Raw genomic sequence first — 24,181 nt, 5'->3', positions numbered from 1 at the left:
CGAATTCACTCCCGCATTTTCCGCAATTTTTGAAATTTTCTTCGCCCTCCGTGCAATTCAACACGACTTCATTTTTCGATTTTATTGCAGTAGCACCCTTCTTAATCTGAGCCGGAATGGGAAATGGCAAGAAATAACAATTCGTTCGCGGCCCTGAAAAATTTTCGCGCTCCGCGCGACAATATCCGCCTCCCGGCAATTATTCATAACATTGCCACTCGCGATTTCGGCGCATACAATAGGCCATTGTGAAAAGTAGAATAGTCCGGAGTTCACCGGGAATGGATATGGACTGTTTACCATAGGAATTTTGCGTCCAGATCGTTCATTGCGGCTATGCCCTGGAATGCGGCCTTACGCTACATAAGCAATCTAAATGCAGTCATGATTATCAAAAACGTTGCCCACCTCTGTATTAGATGATGTGCTCTTTTTGACATGACGATAAATGCAAGGGGGGTCAGGGGGCGCGATTTTTTTGACCATCTCCAAGGGGGGGCGCGTGTCAAAAAAGGTTGAGAACCACTGCCTTAGATAATCGAATTCATGGAACCGGATGAATTTTCCGTGACTGGGAAACAGTTACAGTGTAAAACATCAGATGTGGGCGAAGATCCTACTATGGCATTCTTGACAAAAAGAGCGCAAGGATTTTCAACCAATGAATACCTGAATTATTCTGGTGATTATTGATACGATTGTACGTGTTTTTGTGAATAGTTTTATTTCAGAGTAATAAATGCAATGAATGTATCAATGTGTATAATTGTGGTTCTTGTTGCGACAGTGAACGGCAGACTATTCTGTAGGTGTGAAACAGCGGTATGGAAACGTGCGAATAATACGATGCAGCTGAAAGTCGGAATTATTCAGGTTACGCATGGATCAACAGACAGCATTAAAAGGATTAGAGTTAGAATAGAGAACACCATGTATCATTTGTTACGACTGAACTATGACGTCTTCATTATTGTTAGAATCATGCGAGCGAACCCTATAGTTGTAACGCTATATAAGCTACGTTAACATGTGACCGCGTCATAACAATAAGGATATATTCATGTCACGTGGAAGCGAGTGGCGCAGTTGGTTAAACACTGCAGTCACGACACCAATGGTTGGTGGTTCAAGTATCGGCTCTGCCATGTTTATATGTGGTCTATCTGGGCTCCTCAACTCCGATCCGCTGTAAATACAGCGTATTGAAAAGCTCAGGCGAAGAGAGAGCCGAACTCCAGAATGATGACAGCAAATGACACGGTAAAAAGACTCAAGTCTGGTGGGCATGTCAATCTGGCAAAACAAAAGTAGTATTCGTCATCGGCAACCTTGAAAACCCTATAACAGCACCTAGATTTTCTGCCGAATTATTTTTATTTTATTTTGTTGACCAGTGGTATAATTTGTTGCAGAACGCAATCGTCAAGATATCTACGCTGCGATGTGTCGTGAATAAGGCCAGAAATGATGAAAGCATATTAGCATGGAGATTAGTTTGACTTGGGTTCGGTTAGTATAGGCTGGGTTTTGGGAGGTTTTTGGGATCGACTTGATGTTTCTTGATAGCACAAAAAGCACGCAAATTTGCTCGTAGGCGATTAATTTGCAATAATCCAGTAACGTCATTGTTTTCTCTGTTTACACCAGCAGTATTTTTGATAGCGGTAACCCGAATGATATAAGCCTGGGTCCCGAACACGCGATCCACGAGAACATTTTGCTCGGCTAAGTCAAAATTTTGGATTTCCAAGGAGGCGATACTTGGAAGCAGCTCAATGCAAAATTTCTTTTTGTCAGATTAGAAAAGTTATCATTCCCTTTAAATTTACCAAAAAACATCAAACGACTGATCCAAGTTAGCTATATGGCATCACATTCAAACGCTACTATGCGGTGGAAGATCTTCTATTAGGCCTACATAGAATAGCCTAATCTTGATGATGAAACATGAACCGCATATGATTCGAGACTGAAATCTGTGACTTGGAGTTGGAGGCGACCTTACGCTGAATTAATCGGAATGACTCGGTGACAAGATGAAAATGATTCGAGTCGACTCCGAGTAACTCGGAGTGTCGTGACATGTTTATAACCATGGAGGCAAAAATTATTATTCGCGTGAACAGGGGATCGTAATAGACGATAAGCTCGTGACATGGTATTTTGCTATCGACGCAAGTTGTTATAACAACATCTAGCATTCTGTTGCCCCCTTAATGTGCAGCCAGTTGCATCTTTGATCCCTTCATCCGTAGCTTTATGGCCGATTAAAGATGGCGAATGCCGCAATGGTACGCTCCACCGCTGTGACACCAGTGAAGTAAAATCCAACGCTGTTCTATTTTGACTTGGGCAATGACATGACCAATAGCCTATACTAGGTGCCGGCAACCTTTTATGTGCAGCGTGCCAAAATGTCAAAAAATGTCGATTTTTTACCAGCTTGCGTGCCAAACATTTAATGTATTAATATTTAACGTTTCAAGCAGCGAGGAACACCACCAACCGTTTTTCTACGCCTGGCAACGCCATTCGTCACGCCAGCAATTCTTGATTGGCCGTGAAGGGATTGAATTTTGGACGCTACCGCATCCGACCTATCGCTTCTATGTAGGCTCACGGGATATTTACATAATTTATTTTCAGTCGCGCCATTGGGCAATGATCGATCTTGTGTGGTTGATTGGATCGTTTCCAAGTCCACTATGTTCGTTACCGTATCCAATAAATGACAGGCCAATCAGTGTAGCTACGATGATATGGTCTGATGATGATGAAAAATGTCTCCCCCCTCCCCACAGTCTTTTTCAAATCGATTTGGTGTCACATTAAGGTCGGTCTGACACTATATTTGTTGGCAAAGGTCGCAGTCAAGCGGTAAGGATTGTCGTTGCTCAAGATATGGAATCGCGTGCACACCAGACTCTACTTCCGAGAGACGAACACGATTCGCATTTCGACACGGGGCTTATTATTATTCTTGGCAGATCTCATTTGATACATGCGGCTCAAGCTGCGGGTGCGGGCGCTGGTCACTTCGGCGCCTTGACAGTGGACATATCAATGTATAACGTTTTTGCCATCATGCAGCGGCTATTTTGTTTCAAGGTTTTATCGCCGCCAATCATTTTGGCAACGCATAGACCGCCTGTTAGTCGCATGGTCGGATGTTGTCCGAAACTCTAGATCTAGGTCGTGTATTCTATAGCGTGAAGATGCCCAGCGTCGTAATGCCGGTTCAGTAGTTGCACTCCCGCAGGCTACACAGTGAATAACACTCCTAGACTAAAGAATCCAAACGTTTTCAAACGATGTTCGGTTGATGTTCTTTCACAACTGCTAATACGGTTGACTCATTTTTGTACACTATGCATAGATTTTTAAAACATTTTATAAATACAACATATATATTTATCTATTTATTGGGGGTTCCCACAGCATAATTAACACATCAGGCTCTATGCGTCGGAGATTTCTCTGGGCTACCCATTGCCGATCTCACTGCAGTTGCAGTGCATTAAAAAGCCCAGATTGAAAGTGAGCCGTCCTAGAAGTCGGCAGCAAAGACCTCGACGGGGACGCATTGGTGCGAGAGAGACTGACCTCTGGATGTGCGAAAGAATGAAGAAGTCGTCCCCAAGATTAACACAAAGACAAAGACTTATGAACATTACAAATATTCGTGTCGTGGTGCACATACCTGAAAAAGGCGAGAAGCACCACTGTAAAATGTGAAATAATAATAATAATTTTGGATCGCCTACGAGCATTTCACGTTTTGAAAACTTCTGTTTCACTTTTTGCAAAAACATGGTATGAATATGTCGTTTCCGTGAAATCATTTGGCATGCCATGAAAAATCATTTCGCGTGGCACAAATGGCACGCGTGCCGGGGTTTGCCTACCCCGGGCCTACACTTATCAATATGTCACCTAAAACCTAGATTCGGCCATGGTGCCTATTTCTCATAATTGCGACAAATGATGCGTACTCCCTGCCTAGTAGAACGACAATTTTAGTCAAATATTTGTGAATGTGGTTTTCATTGGTGTCACGCGTAAATTGGTAAAATAAGTAGTAAATCATAAGTTCACTATATTTACGGAAACTCAATCTGCTATTCCGGCCAATAGTACAATTTCACCTCGTCAAATACGACATACTTGAACATACATTGAATACCCATATTGACGTCGTGTTCCGCAGGGTAGTCAAAAATTTGAAAATTGGCCCCCGAGTGCAGTTCAGTCAAACATCAAACACTAAATGGATTTTCGTTACTCAGTCGGCGTTGGTGGTTAGATTTCTAACGTGGGCTATTATCCTATAATATATACTGATAATATGACCGTCCGCCGGTCGTTTCGTTAACAGCGCTTAAATAAACTTCGTTACATGCTGTCATTTTACAATGAGCTTCATGGAATACATGGTTTTGCGGCCAGATATATAGCGACACGTAATGAAAGATAAGGCTCGCGAAATTTTCCGGATGCAGCACAATAGCCTGCATATTACAGATTATTAAAATACTGTTGCGTATTGTCAACTAGTTTGGACGTCGCTGGCAAATTGTAAATGCTTCAACACCGGGATGAAAAAAAATTGAATGATTTGAATTTTGAGTGCATGAGAATCAAGCTTTCTTGAATGAAAAGCTTAGCTGGAATTCATTTCCAAGGGGTGAATCAGTGGTTGCAAACCCTTCTCCTATTCACGGCTGCATTACGATTAATCATGTAGCCTGCGGCCACATTCCATGGCATAGTCGCGATGAACTATCAGGATGCAAAATACCGATGTTAAGAGATTCATCTCCATTTCCGGTGAGCTCCAGACTTATCTATTAGTTCATATTCGCTTACTACACGCACCGGCACCGAAATCGCGAGTGGTCAATTGGTCATGTTACGGGAACGGTTATGATCGCGCGAAGTGCGAAAAACTTTCAGATTCACTAATTTCGTCATTATTGTTGATAGTTTCACATATTCCTATCAAACATTAATTCTTTTTCAGCCCCCGTGATCGCATTCACCGGTAGAGTTGATCAAGGGGTGTCTTCAAAAACTGAGGGCAAGTTTTGCATAATGGTGCATCATGCTGTGGGCCAATTTTTATCAGTCACTTTGTTGCATGCTGTTATTTCTTGACCTCCCAAGTTGACAATCATTAATCGACATAGCTCTATCCACCCTAATTTATAGGCAACGTAAAAGTATGAAAGTGTGCCCAATTTTCGTCCAAAATCATAAATGCAACATCGGCTCTTCTCTGCAGATTACCTCACAGTAGATCAAGGACGCCATACCAAAGCTGCAAATTATTTTTCGCATTTCTACCAGCAACCATTTTCCTAGAATTCCCAAATGCCGATCCATGACAACAAGTGAATGGAACCGCACCAACAAACCCTAAAACGATTTTTATCACCCTTTCGGCCTTTTCGGCTAGATTTATGTCATGAATATTCCTACATTGATGATATCTACGCTGTCACGTCGTTAATAATTTTAAACATATCCAAAGTAATCTGTGTTACAAATACTAAACCCCTGCGGTATTCGAATTACCTACGCCGAGTATTGGTAAACGATAGAATAAATGGTGAATGGTGAATGGTATATTACATGGATTTGAGGCGAAGTAGGATGACGAACAATTTCGAATCGTAAGATGACATGTCTTCTTGGATATTACGGATTGTTTATGATGACGCACCTGGATATTTTGATCCCGACATCCGTTCAACACTCCTTGCAACTTAGTCTTGGTGAGACAACAATTTTCGAGCACCAATTCCTTGCAATCTGACAGCTTCAGAATGTGAACGAGTATTTCATATCCATCTTCAGTCATTGAATTGTCGATGATAAGGAGCCTTTGCAACTAAAATGATAAAATATCGTATAACATTACTTTCATTAGCCTTCGAAAATGAAATTGAAATTCCTGTCAATAAACTGTAAAATACTATTAGTATCACATTACTCTGCTACGATTGCTTCGCCATCATTTCAAGTAAAATAATATTGCAATCGTGGCCGGGCGACATCCAGGGCTAGGAAGATACGATTCCGAATCGAGAATTGATCCTCGAGTCGAATAGAATGTTTTAGATTTCATTTGATCGAGTACAATCAAACACAATATTGATTTGTAAAATTACCTACGAGCTAGTTCCCTGGCAATATTTGAAACTCGGCCTTCTGAGGAACAAATATGTGGGGCCGATTTCGACGTAGAGTTCTGATGACTGGAATGATGGCAATCTCTGCCTCTTTCAAAATGCTGTCGCCATTAGGATATGAGCATGTAAATCTGTTCGATTGAATCCACGGAGACGGCAGTTCTACAGTGTTTGGCAGCTTTAAAGCATACCTTCATGCAGTTTTTATGATTACTAATTTACTAGTGATCACTCAATAACGACAGTAATAGGGTTTGTACGGCCTCAGCCAGTATTCATAAACACTTTTGGGAAATCGAAGTGAGACACTCACTCGGTCTATACGTCACTAAGCAACTATATAGAATCTCAAATGCTATAATAAACAAAATCACCAGCTTTTAATGTCGTGCAATATATACTCTGTTTTACCAATGATTTAAACTTCGATTGCATGTAAAATAAACTGTCCTGAATGCAGAGCCAAGAGGCATTTAATTTTAAAAATATACATTGATCGCTGTGCAGAAAATACCCAGGACCTGCAATATTGAGAGCACTCATAGCACGGTCCACTTCTAGGCATTTTTAAGAAACAACTACCGCCGATCTGGTGAATGAAGAGGAGCCTAGCCCTAGATAAATCTGTAACGCTTGGCTGGAAATTCTGGAGTGGACCTGGGTCAGACTCGAACCCGCAACCAATGGGAGACATTCATACACTTAGGGGCGCCAAAACCTCGTCCTAGTGATCCATTGCTTACATTGGATACCGAAAGAAACGTCGTCTTGATTTGTTGTCTTTTGACATCCCTAGCGTAGCTGGTTGGAAGTCAAGTGGCCATACACGGTAAAGGATGACCTAATAACACCTTGAAAGTATTTTCAATATTTGATGATTGCTGCAGATGGCTATTATCTGAAAAAAAATCACAGATGGTATGCCCAAGTACAAGGCCAAATGACTTGCGCTTGTATGAAACTATATGTTGTTTTATGCATACATTTCGTAATGTGCACATGGAAGATATAGAGTTTGACCCATAATTTGTTCCTAAATTTAGGATTCTGAAGTTGCAAAAGTTCTACGAAATGTATTGGCGTCCTTTTTTGGTGGTCAAGATTGTGTTACCGCAAGACGAAAAACTGAAAACTGCTGAATGCAATGTAGCTTTGAATACGATTTTTTGAGCAAAACCGTTCATGCCGTCGTGGTGATTATTGGTATTTCCAAATTCCATGATTCTTTCTGTTGATTACGTAGTCTACCTGTATATTGGCAGTTTTTATGTATCTCGTTTAGTAAATGAAAACAAAACTTGCGTCTAGACTCTAGGTAGTGATATGTTTTCTGTTCAGTCATCAAATCCAGTACAGTGATATTCCGGTTTATTATGGCGGCATCAATATTGAAGTGGGAGCAAGAAAATTCATGCAACACTAATAGTAATCAATCATTATCACTAACCAAGTCTGCTTCAGCAAACACAAAATAATAAAAGCATCAAATGCTATTATGTAGGACTATATCAAAGTATGTCTTTCCTAAATTTAAAAATCATAAAGCAGATAAAGACTATTACATTTTTCAAATGCAAGAGATTGTAAGGCAAGACATTTTGAATGATTTTGAATGTCCTTGCATAACCAGTAACCCTTACAAGGTGTACGGTACATGTTTTGAGGAGATGGAGTAATCCTCTACCCGCTGTTCCTGAGAGAGCTGAGTCATGCCTTTCATCAAAGTAGGGGTGTTGATTTTCACATCGAATGGTGCAAACAAACCTTGCAGTAGGTATCCTTTATCAGCCATGATACTGTCGCCCTTTTCAAACGTTGCTCTGGCTTCGGCCAGCAAATCAGATTGCTCAATAATGCTGCGGTCACTAACGGATTCACCATAGCAGTCACTTATGAAGGAGACAGCACCCGTGGGTGCATTACCAATTAATACTTCCATGGTATTTCCATTCTTTCAAGTGGAGAATGTAACAGACTGTGCAGTGTGCATGGAAATCAGATGGCTTCTCAATTGGGATTTCTGTACAGTCAATAATTATCTCGTTGATGGATATAGTTTTTTAAATCATCTGGCATGGGATCCAATATTACTTGTTTTGAAGGCGAAATTAGTAATTTTGATGATAAACAGTACATATGCTTGATCCAAGCAAGCATTAATAATGCGGGAAGCTGTTGATTCTGAAACAATACCAAGCAGTTGATGATCAAGAGCTTGATTAGTGTCAGAAAAAACTTGCTCTTCATTTGAACACAACGTACAGGTGTACTCCAATAGATGAACATCGTACATTGCAATGTCCTTTAAAAGCAGAAACTGTTTGATGTCATCAAATCCAGTAAAATACCATGCACTGCTTAATATCATCCTTGATATTTTCTAAGCTGAAAGCTGGCATTGAAGCACCTAGTTGGCACTGAATGCCCATATTTTCCGAGTCTGTTTGAAATTTCTGGTCACTATGTGTTCCGGAATGAATTATTTCAGTAGGTTCTGGTGTAAATGGGTTCGAATTGTTTGTCTTTCTGACAGTTTTTAGTGGCGTTCTTTTATCATGCTGAAAGACTGATGGGACTGCCTCCTGTCTTTCAAGTTTCATGTTCGGCTCATATAATCACTTGGAAGAAAATGACCATAGCAAGCAATGTCTCTGCCCTCTGCCCAATGTCTCTGTCCAAAGCTGTTTCGTTTTGGAGTTTGATCTATTAATTGCTTCTCTCCATTTCATCAGCTTCCCTGGTGACTTAGGAATCAAATGACCACCAATCCGACTCGTGCAACCAGGTACACAGCAATATCGTGTCATTTTATAATGTAGATAGATGACAGTCTATTAAAATGAAATATATATGTCACTCAGCTAATATTCAAACGTCACTCTCTGGAAATGAAATATCGGTACACGAAGTAACCTGACAATTCATAAATTGCACTGAACTCAATCATCAGTCGTAAATATGTTCAAACTCCGTACATACAAGACATTAATTCTGTTACCCGAATCCAACAGGCAGTGGCTGACCTGGTTTCGAGCGAATATAGCTGTAAGTTTTGTTTGTTTACTACGGACGATAGGGCGTGGTGTTGGCGCCCCAAGTGGTTTGTGAATGTCTCCCATTGGTGTTGCAGCCGTGGATCATACCATTATGCTATCTTGTTATGGCGATTCAGCTTGAAGCAGGGTTGTCAAACTCAAATGGCGACGCGGGTCGGATTTATACCTTCAAATCTGTCACGAGCCGGACCATCAGTCAACTCGGTTCAAAATGTTTCCACATGTCCTTATTTTTCACGTGAATATTCTAGTATCGATCATATATACTTAATAGTGCATCAAATCATATCACGGATCATGGTGTTTATATTCTAGCAACGACTTTATTCCCGAACAATGGAATTGGCAAAAATACGATGATTTGTCTGTTGAGTAGAGTTATGGAGCGCTAAATCAGTGGCACTAACGACGATATAAGTTGGCGTATTTCTATGCTCCCTTTTTAGTCGCTTGTTTGTTTGGTTTGAGGTATTCATGGGGTTTGTCGACTACTATGGTCATTTACACCAGGACAATGTGCTTCATCTAAATTTCGTAGCTGCTGACCTGCAGCACGGTCCACTCATAGGCTTTTATAAGACGCCACTTACGCGACAGACTAGGACAACTAGAAAATTTTTAGCTTTTCCGAATCAGATTATAATTATAATTAGAGCTATACGATTTTTCCAAATTAGATTAGAATTAGAATTAGATTAACACAGTTATTTCCAAATTAGATTATAATTACAATTAGACTTTGGCTACTGAATTCGGAAAAACTTGGAAATTGAATGGAATTCTGAATGAGAAATAAATGCAGCAAAATTTAAGTACATATCAAATCACAGTGGAGTCTCATAGCAAAGAGACTGGTTAACGTCTGTATATCAAGCTTTGCTCGTTTTGCACTATATCAGAGGTCATCAACACGCGGCCCGCGAATCTGTATTTTGAGGCAGGCAATCTGATCTGTGAATTTGAATAAAGGCGAATAAAGCATTTTGAAATGCGGAAAATGATTTCACTTTCAAATTAATATTGTTGTTATTTTAAATAAACCTATTCGTCTGTGCTCAACAACACTATTCCTCGCGATAGCGGAAATGGCTTCAACGATGGCAACAGCATTGCATCGATGGCGAGTCAGCTAGTATGAATAGGCATATTGCCATGACGTACAATGGACCCGACACCGCCAAGCCCAAGACCGAGACGCTTAGAAAACGGGCCTGAGCTTCCCCACAATCAATCTTTAGGATGAGATAGTCTTTCACCTAGCTACATGTCTATCCAGTCCCAATATCGATTCATTTGTATTTGACCTCACTGCGTATGCAGTACCGTAAGAAAACCCCAAATTGATCTATTGAAGTCGAGCTTCTAAAATCGTCAGCAAAAGACACTGAAGAGGACGCATGCAAACGAGATAGATATCGATGATCAATGGACGCGTGATAGGAAGTACTCCGAAAAGAGTTCCAAAGGCAAAGATCGATGAACATTGCAACATTCATTATCATGGCGCAAATAACATGATTGGACGATAAGCGTCACAATTGTTCCAGAATACAAACGAACAATCTACCATGCCGGTAGGCTATTATTCGTCGCACAACAACTACTAATTATGTACGGTGTAAGTAATGCGATGGCGGCTTGGCTCTGAATTTCCCTGTTCGAGAGGGACTCGCTGCAAAATGCCGCGGTCTAATAGGCATTTTCAGAAAAACAATAAATTAGGTTAGAATTAAAATTAAAGTATAGGAACATTTCACAAATTAGATAAGAATTCGAATTAGAGAATAAGTACAATTCATAAATTAGATTGGAATTGAAATTGGAGCATAGAAACATTTTATAAATTAGATTAGAAGTAAAATTAGATCATAAGAACAATTCACAAATTAGATTAGTTTGATATCAGATGAAAACATGGTAATGACACTTTATATGTTCAGATCAGAGATGGGTGTGATGATTGATACAATTTCCAAAGAAGCGCTGAGCACAAAAGTATCTATCATTCTAGAAGACTGAGCATGAGACCATGATATAGACTTGGATAAGGTTAGAATTTAAATGTTTAATCTGGATCGTTAGTTGCTTCGTGATAGCGCAAAAACTACACGAATAAGACCACGCGCATTTGTATATGTTGTTTCTGACGAATTCCTACGACAGCTCAGAGTCCAATTCCGCCTACAGAATTTGTATTCAGCAACACTGGCCGTACGCTACTCTTCTATGCGCCCGGGAGCATTGTTCTGTCGAAGATGAGCAGTTTATGAAGCTGGAGGAGACGTAATTTTACTAATATAGTTCGTGATTATTTAGATCAGTGGTTCTTTACCTTGTCTCCAGCGCCTACCAGGGGGCGGCTTGAATTTTGAAGGGGCGGAAACGCTCAGGGGACGAAATAGGGAGCATTGGGCTCTGGTGGCGGTTGGGCCGCTGAAGAAAATTGTCTCGCAGCATATGGTGTAGTATGGACATATGATTATTGCTGACTTCTCATTGCAAACTAACATTCGACAAAATCTGCTCATTCACAACGTTTTTCGTTGCGCTCATCGCGAAATATCAACCGACCCCTGTTTTCATGAATGCAGTGATTAATTTTAAATCATGTAAAATGAATTTGGCGTACTTTTGGATTGCTAATTCCCCGTTATAACACTCCTTTCACGCTAGCTACTCCAAGTCGTTTTGACATCTTCCTATCCCCTCATTTTATCACAGTTTCGTGGTGTTTTGAAATTATGAAAATAATAATAAACTGATACTTATACTGATAGCTCGGGTTGTTTTCCATAAAATATTTTTAACTAGGTATTTTATCCTGAAGCGCACTGCGTGCCTAAATCGTAAAGGCGCTAAAGGCTACTGAACAACTTTCGAGAGTGATGTCCTTTGTACAATAAAGGTGTTTTGTAGCTTTTTGGTAAAAACGAGTAATTAAATATGCTTGTATTTGAGAGCTACAAAATTATGTCGTCAGAATATTTCTTCATCGTATCATAAAGGGTGATACTGCTGAGTGTTGTTACCCGCATTCATGTTGAAACTAAGAGCAGCACTAAATGTAATGTGAGCAAATCTCTACCACATTCTCATTTGATCAAGTGGTCAGACAAAGCAATAAAACGAAACCAATACAATTTTATTCACCGTATTGCCAATCGCAGAGGAGAATTCGAGATGTGTCCATCGATCTCGAACCAAATGCCATGAGCCCGTAGTCCTTACCCGATGGTTGTTATAACAACCTGGATTAGATCTCGAAAACAGCATGAAAAATTATATCGTTAATTAGTCGAGAGGTCTAATAGTGAATTCCTAACCCGAAAGCGGACTTCGACCACTTACCCATTGGTTTTTACTACAGTCCTTAAAATAGGGGGCGCCAGACTCATTTTCATGTTTCACTAGGTTTCGGACCACTAAAACCTCGGATAATCGAATTCATGGAACCGGATGAATTTTCCGTGACTGGGAAACAGTTACAGAGTAAAACATCAGATGTGTTTGAAGATCATACTATAACATTCTTGACGAAACGAGCTCAAAATTTTTCAACCAAGGAATAACTGAATTATTTTGGTGACGATAAAAAAATTAATGAAACGATTGTACGTGTTTTTGTTAAGAGTTTGATTTCAGAGTAATAAATACAATGAACGTATAAATGAGTATAATTGTGGTTCTTGTTGCGACAGTGATCGGCAGACTATTCTGTAGGTGTGAAGCAGTGGTATGGAAACGTGCGAATAATCCGATGCTGCTGAAAGTCGGAATTATTCAGGTTACGCACGAATCAACAGACAGCATTAAAAAGATTAGAGTTAGAATACAGAACACGATCGATCATTTGTTACGACTGAACTATGACGTCTTCATTATCGTTATAATCATGCGAGCGATCCCTATAGCTGTAACGCTAGTACACCACCACGTCTGTATAAGCTATACGTTAACATGTGACCGCGTCATAAGAATAAGGATATATTTATGTCACGGGGAAGCGAGTGGCGCAGTTGGTTAAACACTGCTGTCACGGCGGGTCGAGTCTCGGCTCTGCCATGTTTCTATGTGTCGGAGGTTTATCTGGGCTCCTCATCTCCGATCCCGCTATAAATACAGTGCATTGAAAGGCTCAGACAAAGAGAGAGCCGAACTCTTGAATGATGACAGCAAATGACCCAGAGAAAAGACTCAAGTCTAGTGGGCAAGTCAATCTGGCAAAACAAATGTACTATTCGTCATCAGCAACCTTGAAAACCCTATAGCAGTTCCTAGATGTTCTGCCAATTGTTTTTATTTTTCATTTTGTTGACCAGTGCTATAGTTCGTTGCAGAACGCAATCTTCAAGATATCTACGGTGCGATGTGTCGTGAATAATATTGAAGGCCAGAAATGATGAAAATATATTAGCATGGAGATTAGTTCGGTTTTAGGAGTTTTTTTGGATCGACATGGTGTTTCTTGGTAGCACAAAAAGCACGCAAATTCGCGCGTAGGCATTGACATGTTGTTATTACCAGCGACTTTTTAGCGACATTTAGTGACCGCATTCCGCATAAAGAATAAGCATTATGTCACACTGCATGTACGGCGGTACGCTAGATTTCTCTGCTATTGTTCGACATAGCTCCGTCCGTCTTAATTTGCATTTTACAAGCAACCTTAGAGAACGGACATGCGTGTGGTGAAATGCTAACTTTTCGGTCCAAAATCGTCAATTTTGTATTGCCGCATATTTGACGATTAATTTGCAATAATCCAGTAACGTCATGCCAAAGCTAGGCATTACTTTCTCTATTTACACCAGCAGTAGTTTTGATAGTGGTAACCCGTATGATCTAAGCCTGGGTCCCGAACACGCGACCCACAAGGACATTTTGCTCGGCCACGTCAAAATTTTGGATTTCCAAGGAGGCGATACTTGGAAGCAGCTCAGTGCAACGTTTCTTTTTGACAGATTTGAAAAGTTATCATTTCCTTTAAATTTGCCAAAAAAACATACAACTACTGATTAAAGTTCGCTATATGGCATCACTTTCAAACGCTACTATGCGGTGGAAGATCTGCTATTACATAGAATATTCTAATCTTGATGATAAAACATGAACCGTATATGATTCGAGACTGAAAAATGTGACTTGGAGTTGGAGGCGACCTTTCGCTGAATTAGTCAGAATGACTCGGTGATAAAAAGTGAAAATGACTCGAGTCGACTCCGAGTAACTCGGAGTGTCGTGACATGTTTATAACCTGGACGCAAAAATTATTTTTCGCGTGACCAGGGGATCGTATTAGATGATAAGCTCGTGACATGGTATTTCGCTATCGACGTAAGTTGTTATATCAACATTTAGCATGCTGTTTCCCCCTTAATGTGCACTCAGTTGCATCTTTGAACCCTTAATCCATAGCTTTATGGCCGATTAAAGATGGCAAATACCGCAGCGGCACGCTCCACCGCTGTGACACCAGTAAAGTGAAATCCAACGCTGTTTTATTTTGACTTGGGCAATGACAAGATCAATAGCCTATACCAGGTGCCGGCAACCTTTTATGTGCAGCGTGCCAAAATGTCAAAAAATGTCAATTTTTTACTAGTTTCCGTGCCAAACATTGAATTTATTATTATTTAACGTTTCAAGCAGCAAGGAATACCACCAACCTGGCAACGCCATTCGTCACGACGGCAATTCTTGATTGGTCTTGAAGGGATTGAATTTTGGACACTACCGCACCCGACCTATCGCTTATATGTAGGCCTACGCGACATTTACATAATTTATTTTCTGTCGCGCCATTGGGCAATGATCGATCTTCTGCGGTTGATTGGATCGTTTCCAAGTCCACTATATTTGTTACCATATCCAGTAAGTGGCGGGTCAATCAGTGTAGCTACGATGATATGGTCTGATGATGATGAAAAGTGTTTCCCCCCTCCCCACAGTCTCATTCAAATCGGTTTGGTGTCACATTAAGTTCGGTCTGACACTAGATTTGTCGGCAGTCGCAGTCGAACGGTAAAGATTGTCGTTGCTCAAGATATGGAATCGCGTGCACACCAGACTCTACTTCCGAGAGACGAACACGATTCGCATTTCGACACGGGGCTCATTATCTTCCGTGCGGCTCAAGCTGCGGGCGCTGGCAATTCGGCGCTGGTCACTTCGGCGCTTTGCCAGTGGACATATCAATGTCTAACGTTTTGTCCATGATGCAGCGGCTATTTTGTTTCAAGGTTTTATCGCCGCCAATCATTTTGGCAACGCATAGACCGCCTGTTAGTCGCATGGTCGGATGTTGTCCGAAACTCTATATCTTGGTCGTGTATTCTATAGCGTGAAGATGCCCAGCGTCGTAATGCCGGTTCAGAAGTTGCAATCCCACAGGCTACACAGTGAATAACACTCCGAGACTAAAGCATCCAAACGTTTTCAAACGATATTCGGTTGACGTTCTTTCACAACTGCTAATACGGTTGACTCATTTCTGTACACTATGCATAGATTTTTAAAACATTTTATAAATGCATATATATTTATCTATTTATTGGGGGTTCCCATAACATAATTAACACATCAGGCTCTATGTGTCGGAGGTTTCTCTGGGCTACCCATTGCCGACCTCACCGCAGTTACAGTGCATTGAAAAGCCCAGATTGAAAGTGAGCCGTCCTAGAAGTCGGCAGCAGAGAATTCGACGGGGACGCATGGGTGCGAGAGAGACTGACGTCTGGATGTGCGAAAGAATGAAGAAGTCGTCCCCAAGATTACCACAAAAACAAAGACTTATGAACATTCCAAATATTCGTGTCGTGGTGCACATAGCCTGGAAAAGGCGAGAAGCACCACTGTAAAATGTGAAATAATAATAATAATTTTGGATCGCCTACGAGCCTTTCACGTTTTGAAAACTTCTGTTTCACTTTTTGCAAAAACATGGTATCAATATGTCGTTTGCGTGAAATCATTTGGCGTGGCACAAATGGCACGCGTGCCGGGGTTTGCCTACCCCTGGCCTACACTTATCAATATGGTACCCCAAACCTAGATTCGGCTACGGTGCCTATTTCTCATAATTGTGACAAATGATGCGTACTCCCTGCCTAGTACAACGACAATTTTAGTCAAATATTTGTGAATGTGGTTTTCATTCGTGCCGCGCGTAAATTGGTAAAATAAGTAGTAAATCATAAGTTCACTATATTTGCGGAATCTCAATTTGCTATTCCGACCAATAGTACAATTTCACCTCGTCAAATACGACATACTTGAACATACATTGAATACCCATATTGACGCCGTGTTCCGCGGGGTGGTCAAAAATTTGAAAATTGGCCCCGTGTGCATTTGAGTCAAACATCAAACACTAAATTGATTTTCGTTACTCATTCGGCATTGGTGGTTAGATTTCTAACGTGGGTTATTATCCTATAACATATATTGATAATATGACCGTCCACCGGTCGTTTCGTTAACAGCGCTTAAATAAACTTCGTTACATGCTGTCATTTTAATTGGCTTCATGGAATACATGGCCGAGTAATGGTAAACGATAGAATAAATGGTGAACGATTTTATGTTACATGGATTTGAGGCGAAGTAGGATGACGAACAATTTCGAATCGTAAGATGACATGTCTTTTTGGATATCACGGATTGTTCATGATGACGCACCTGGATATTTTGATCCCGACATCCGTTCAATACTCCTTGCAACTTAGTCTTGGTGAGACAACAATTTTGGAGCACCAGTACCTTGCAATCTGACAGCTTCAGAATGTGAACGAGTATTTCATATCCATCTTCATTCATTGAATTGTCGATGATACTGAGCCTTTGCAACTAAAATGATAAAATATCGTATAACATTACTTTCATTAGCCTTCGGAAATGAAATTGAAATTTCTGTCATTAAACTGTAAAATACTATTAGTATCACATTACTGTGCTACGATTGCTTCGCCATCATTTCAAGTAAAATAAAATTGCAATCGTGGCTGGACGACATTGAGAACTCGGAAGATACGATTCCGAATCAAGAATTGATCCTCGAGTCGAATATAATGTTTTAGATTTCATTTGATCGAATACACTCAAACACAATAGAAATTTGTAAAATTACCGACGAGCTAGGTCCCTGGCAATATTTGTAACTCGGTCTTCTGAGTAACAAATATGCGGGGCCGATTTCAACGTAGAATTCTGATGAATGGAATAATAGCAATCTCTGCCTCTTTCAAAATGCTGTCGCCATTAGGATATCGGCTTGTAAATCTGTCCGATTGAATCCACGGAGACGGCAGGTCTACAGTTTTTGGCAGCTTTAAAGCATACCGTTATGCAGTTTTTATGATTACTAATTTACTAATGATCACTCAATAAAGACAGTACTATATGGTTTCTACGGCACTCAGCCAGTATTCATAAACACTTTTGGGAAATCGAAGTGAGACACTCACTCGGTCTTTACGTCACTCAGCAACTATATAGAATCTCAAATATTATAATAGACAATGTGTGCAATATTAATGTCGTGCAATATATACTCTGTTTTACCAATGATTTAAATTTCGATTGCATGTAAAACAAACTGTCCTGAATGCAAAGCCAAGAGGCATTCAATTATAAAAATATACATTGATCGCTGTGCAGAAGATACTCAGGGCCTGCAATATTGAGAGCACTCATAGCACGATCCACTTCTAGGCTTTTTTAAGAAACCACTACCGCTGATCTGGTGAATAAAGAGTAGCATAGCCCTAGATAAATCTGTAACACTCGGCTGGGAATTCTGGAGTCGACCTCGGTCAGCATCGAACCCGCAACCAATTGGTGTTACAGCCGTGGATCATACCATTATGCTATCTCGTCATGGCGATTCAGCTTAGATCAGGATTGTGAATCTGAAAAGGCGACGCGGGTCGGATGCAAACCTTCAAATCTCTCACAGGCCGGACCATCAGTCAACTCATTTAAAGATTTTGTCACATGTCCGTATTTTCACTTGAATACTTTATTATCTATCATTATATACATACATAATAGTACATTAGAACATATCACGGATCATAGGGTTTATATTCTAGCAACGACTTTATTCGCGAACAATGAAATTGGCAAAAATGCGATGATTTGCCTGTTGAGTACAGTTATGGATCGCTAAATCAGTGGCAGTAACGACGATAGAAGTTGGCGTATTTTTATGCTCCCTTTTTAGTCGCTTGTTTGTTTGTTTTGAGGTAATCTTGGGATTTGTCGAATACTATGGTCATTTACACCTGGCCAATGTGCTTCATTTAAAATCCGTAGCTGCTGACTTGCTGCAAGGCCCACTGATGCTTTTATATGACACCGCTTACTTGGACAACTAAGAATTTTTAAGCTTTTACAAATTATATTAGAATTAGAATTAGAGCTATACAGTTATTTCCAAATTAGATTAGAATTAGAATTAGATCTACACAGCTTTTTCCAAATTAGATTAGAATTATAATTAGAGCTATACAATTTTTCCAAATTAGATTCAAATTAGAAATAAAGCTACACAGCTTTTTTTCAGATTAGAATAGAATTAGAATTAGATCAACACAGTTATTTCCAAATTAGATTAGAATTAGAATTAGATCTACACAGCTTTTTCCAAATTAGATTATAATTATAATTTGAGCTATACAATTTTTCCAAATTAGATTCAAATTAGAAATAAAGCTACACAGCTTTTTTTCAGATTAGAATAGAATTAGAATTAGATCAACACAGTTATTTCCAAATTAGATTAGAATTAGAATTAGATCCACACAGCTTTTTCCAAATTAGATTATAATTATAATTAGAGCTATACAATTTTTCCAAATTAGATTGAAATTAGAATTAAATCTACACAGCTTTTTCCAAATTAGATTAGAATTAGAATTAGATCTACACAGCTTTTTCCAAATTATATTAGAATTATAATTAGAGCTATGCATATTTTCCAAATTAAATTAAAATTAGAATTAAATCTACACAGCTTTTTTTCCAGATTATAATAGAATTAGAATTACATCTACACAGCTTTTTCCAAATTAGATTAGAATTAGAATTAGAGCTATACAATTTTTCCAAATTAGATTAGAATTAGAATTAAAGCTACACAGCTTTTTTCCAAATTAGATTATAATTAGCATCAGAATTTGAATTCGGAAAAACTTGGAAATCGAATGAAAATTTGAATGAGAAATAAATGCAGCAAAAAGTTCAGTTCATATCAAATCACAATGGAGTCTCATAACAAAGAGATTGGTTAACGTCCGTATATCAAGCTTTGCTCGTTTTGCACAATACCAGGGGTCATCAACAGGCGGCCCGCGAGGTTGTATTTTGCGGCCGGCGATCTGATCTGTGAATTTGGAAGAACGCGAATAAAGCATTTTGAAATGCGAAAATGATTTCAGTTTCAAATTATTATTGTTGTAGTTTTAAAAAACTTATTCGTCTGTCCTGAACAACACTATTCCTCGCTATAGCGAAAATAGCTTCAACGGAGGCATCAGCATTCCATCGACGGAGAGTCAGCTGGTATGAATAGGCATATTGCCATGACGTAGAATGCACGCGACGCCGAAACGCTTGGAAAACGGGCTAGGGTGTCCCCACAGCCAATCTTTAGGATGAGATAGTCTTTCATCTAGCAACATGTCTGGCTTGCCCGAATATCGAATCGTTAGTAGCTGACGTCATTGCGTATGCAGTGCCGTAAGAAAAGCCCAGATTGATCAATTAAAGTCGAGTTTCGAAAATCGTCGGTAAAAGACACTGAAGAGGTCGTATGCAAACGAGATGGATATCAATGATGAATGGGTGTGTGACTGGAAGTAGTCCGAAAAGAGTTCATAAGGCAAAGATCAATGAACATTGCAACATTTCTTATCATGGCGCATATAACATGCTTATTCAATAAGCCTCGCAATTGTTCAAGAAAACCAACAAACAAGCTACTATGCCAGTATGGCTCTTATTCGTCGCACAATAACTACTATTTCTGTACGGTGCAAGTAATGCGATGGCGTCTTGGCTCTGGACTTCCCTGTACGAGAGGGACTCGCGGCAACATGCCGCAGTCAAATAGGCATTTTCAGGAAAACAATGAATTAGATTAGAATTAAAATTAGAGTATAAGAACGTTTCTCAATTTAGATTAGAATCAGAATTAGAATTAGAATTGGAGCATAGAAAAATTTTATAAATTAGATTAGAATTCGATTACTGCTATTTCGCTCTAATTTAGTGAAATTAGACAACTATAATTATCTAGTTGTCCAAGTCTGTTACGCGTGTGAGATGGCGAGGAGGAGCCTAGCTAAACCTCCAACACTTAATTAGGAATTCTAGAGTCGAAATTGGTCGCACTCGCACCAGTAACCCATAGGTGTTGCAGCAGTGGATTACACCACTACGCTAACCCACCACTCTTTTTAGTCGTAACTGGATGTTGACCCCGAGTGTGCGTTGGTAAGAATACAAGAGATTAAACCGTAAACGTGGACGTTGGAATTGGGTTCGGTACACACACTTCGGCGCATTTGGTGGCTTTTGCAATTTCCGCCACGTCATAATAAGAACCCGGGAGTAGTGTACTGTCGAAGATGGGCAGTTTCTGAAGCTGGTGGAGACGAAATTTTAACAATATTATTCTTAGTGGTTTCGATTTTCATTATATTAGACATTAAGATATCAGTGCCGGTCGACACGTAGTATTATTGTTTCGACATAAAAAATGAATTGTATAATTGCCACATCAATCTTTTTATATAGGGTACCGCTATGGCAAGACTGCAATAAAGAATACGTTATGGTTTGTGATATTTTTTGAAGAATTGCACTCCCATCAGAAGACACTGAAAAGTCACAGATGTTGATTCTCGATATTACGATTGTGAATTCGCACATACCGTTTGTTTGATGAACCGATTTCAGATATCAATCTTGCAGGGTTCATTCGATCAATATCGGATTTAGAATTTCATAGCTACTAGATTCAGGTTCGCACATCCATATTTTTGACTTGAAGTTTGGATAAATATCAATTTAAGACATGCAATTGTGGAAGCGACGGGTTAGCTATACTGCTCGAGCATACACTTCATACCGTTGAATTATTAACGATGGAATTATGTGGAACAATATAGTATACAATTCCGATGTGTAAGCATTCAATACTGTCCCACTGCTTATTTATATTTGGATCCCCTGTAAACTTTTGTCTGCCTTTGTGTGCCATTGGCCTGTATTTACATTGATTTTGTGACTTCGTCGAGATTCATGGAAACGTTTTGTTGCCAATTCATTTTGACTCGAGTCAAGTCAAGTCACTTGATTTTCAAAGGTGACTCGGGTCAAGTCAAGTCAAGTCAAGACAAGTCAAGTCAAGTCAAGTCACGAGTCAAGTCAAGTTGAAATTTCAACGTACTGGACATGATTCAAAGTCATTACATTTTGCTAACTGTTTTAAATACAGATGAAGTACCCATTTATTCGGAATCGACGAACGAATAAATAGTTTGTTTGTTTGTTTTGAGATATTCATGGTGTTTGTCAGCTACTACGGCCATTCACACCAGGCCAATATTCTTCATATTTATTCGTCAACTGCCGACTTATAGCACGGCCCACTTCTAGACTTTGCGCAAGTCACGGCTTACGCGGATTAAGTGGCGAGGAGTAATGGAATGAAGAGGCGCTGTATCGCTCACGCATACGCAGAACTGCTCAACTACGCAAGTATGGCGATGTAGCCAGTCTTTAAATATCAGCCAAAATAGAGGACAACATACGAAACCTCAGAATGTTTAAAATTGATATAGTTCAATACCCTACCCACCTACTTATCAACGATATACAATTATAAACGTATGAACGATATTCGTTTGATTTAAATTATATACAAGAGGGCTGGTTGAGGTAAGCAAGTTTACGACAATGTAAGCTGTTGTATAAGCTCCGATCACTGCGTTTGCAATCAATATATTTGTGATATAACAATGATGGTTTGGCGAACTTGTACAAGTTACAGAGACTTAGTCAACATAAAATTACTTGATGACTCTAACTTGACTCGTAAATTTTGCTTCGAGTCATAAATCAATCTACATTTCAGAAGCGTCAAGTCAAGTCAAGTCATTTTCCAAGGTGACTCGAGTCAAGTCAAGTCATACGAAAAAGGTGACTCGAGTCATCCCAACACTGGTTCGATGGTAGAAGATGTAAGTAGACCCGAACCGAGCAAGTATAGTTTAATGTCCATCTTTTTCAGGTTCGCAAACTTCGATTCATTCTGTGACGCAGAAAAGTTGTCAATACATTCACAATAAAATTTCACTTTCGGAATAAAAACTCTCGGCGGGCCGGACAAAATCCCTTCGCGGGCCGTATGTTGCCCGCCCCTGAAATAAGGTGTAGGCCTAAATGATAGTTAAAGTTTGATTGCGTGCATTATGGAATATGAATTGGAAGGATACATCCAAAACTTTACGCACACATATATATAAACATATATATAACATAGGTATAACGATATAGCCCCGCTAAAGGCTATATTTGTTTTGAAACTTGACCATGACTTCTGTACCATGTTCTATTATCGCGATGGACGTAGGTGTACCCATATCAATTGTCAAAACAATAAAGGAAATTTTATATATTTGATTTACCTGAAACCTAAGCGTAAAAGTACGAAAGTGTGCCTAATTTTCGGCCCAAATCCTAAATTTAACATTGTTCCTTTTCTGGCGACTACCTTACAGTAGATCAGGGATGCCATAACAAACCTGCAAATTATTTTCAGCATTAACACCAGCAACAATCATTCTAGGATTCCAAAATTCGACGCCTTGACAACAGGTGCATGGTACCGCATCATCAAACACTAAAACTATTTTTATCACTCTTTCGGCCTCGTCGGCTAGATTACTGTCATGAATATTCATATATTGATAATATCTACGCTGTCGCGTCGTTAACAATTTTAAACATATCCAAAGTAATCTGTGTTGCAAAGTACTAATTGCCTGTGGTATTCCAATTGCGTCTAACGAGTATTGGTAAACGGTAGATTAACAGGTGAATGATTTTATGCTATATGGTTTCTGAGGCGAGGTACGATGACAAACAATTTCGAATCGTTGGACGACATGTCTTCATGGATATCACGAATTGACCATGATGACGCACCTGGATATTTTGATCCCGACATCCGTCCAATACTCCTTGCAATTTAGTCGTGGTGAGACAACAATTTCGGAGCACCAATCTCTTGCAATTTGTCAGCTTCAGAATGTGAACGAGTATTTCATATCCATCTTCATTCATTGAATTGTCGGTGATAACGAGCTTTTGCAACTAAAATGATAAAATATCGTATAACATTACTTTCATTAGACTTCGAAAATGAAATTGAAATTGCTGTCATTAAACTGTAAAATACTATTAATATCACATTACTCTGCTACGATAGCTCCGCCATCATTTCAAGTAAAATAATATTTCAATGGTGGGTTGGCGACATCGAGGCTCCGAAGATACGATTCCGAATCGAGAATTGATCCTCGAGTCGAGTAGAATGTTCCAGATTTCATTAGATCGAATACACTCTAACACAAGAGAAGTTTGTAAAATGACCTATGAGCTAGTTGCCTGGCAAAATTTAAAAACTCGGTCTTCTGAGTAACAAATGTGTGGGGCCGATTTCGACGTAGAATTCTGTTGACTGGAATGATAGCAATCTTTGCCTCTTACAAAATGTTGTCGCCATTAGGATATCGGCATGTAATCTGTCCGATTGAATCCAAGGAGACGGCAGGTCTGCTGTGTTTGGCAGCTTTAAAGCATATCTATATGTGGTTTTAGGATTACTAATTTACTAGTGATCACTCAATAACGACAGTATTAGGGTTT

General features: G+C 39.6%; 1 protein-coding gene across 1 annotated transcript in view; it reads right to left on the bottom strand.

The window, feature by feature from the left end:
- LOC145435467 (NACHT, LRR and PYD domains-containing protein 14-like) overlaps positions 1 to 24,181 on the bottom strand; it is a 105,325-nt gene that overhangs the window by 14,975 nt on the left and 66,169 nt on the right. The window contains exons 14-16 of the mRNA XM_080312745.1: positions 23,459 to 23,626; positions 16,925 to 17,092; positions 5,723 to 5,890 (exon numbers count right to left, since the gene is read on the bottom strand). Of these exons, the coding sequence (XP_080168871.1) occupies positions 5,723 to 5,890; positions 16,925 to 17,092; positions 23,459 to 23,626 (504 nt within the window). The remainder of the gene's footprint in view (positions 1 to 5,722; positions 5,891 to 16,924; positions 17,093 to 23,458; positions 23,627 to 24,181) is intronic.

Source organism: Botryllus schlosseri, chromosome 3, assembly GCF_051294905.1.
Source record: "Botryllus schlosseri isolate E-star chromosome 3, Bs_hap1, whole genome shotgun sequence".
Classification (NCBI taxonomy): domain Eukaryota; kingdom Metazoa; phylum Chordata; class Ascidiacea; order Stolidobranchia; family Styelidae; genus Botryllus; species Botryllus schlosseri.
This window is presented reverse-complemented; position numbering and strand designations above follow the sequence as displayed.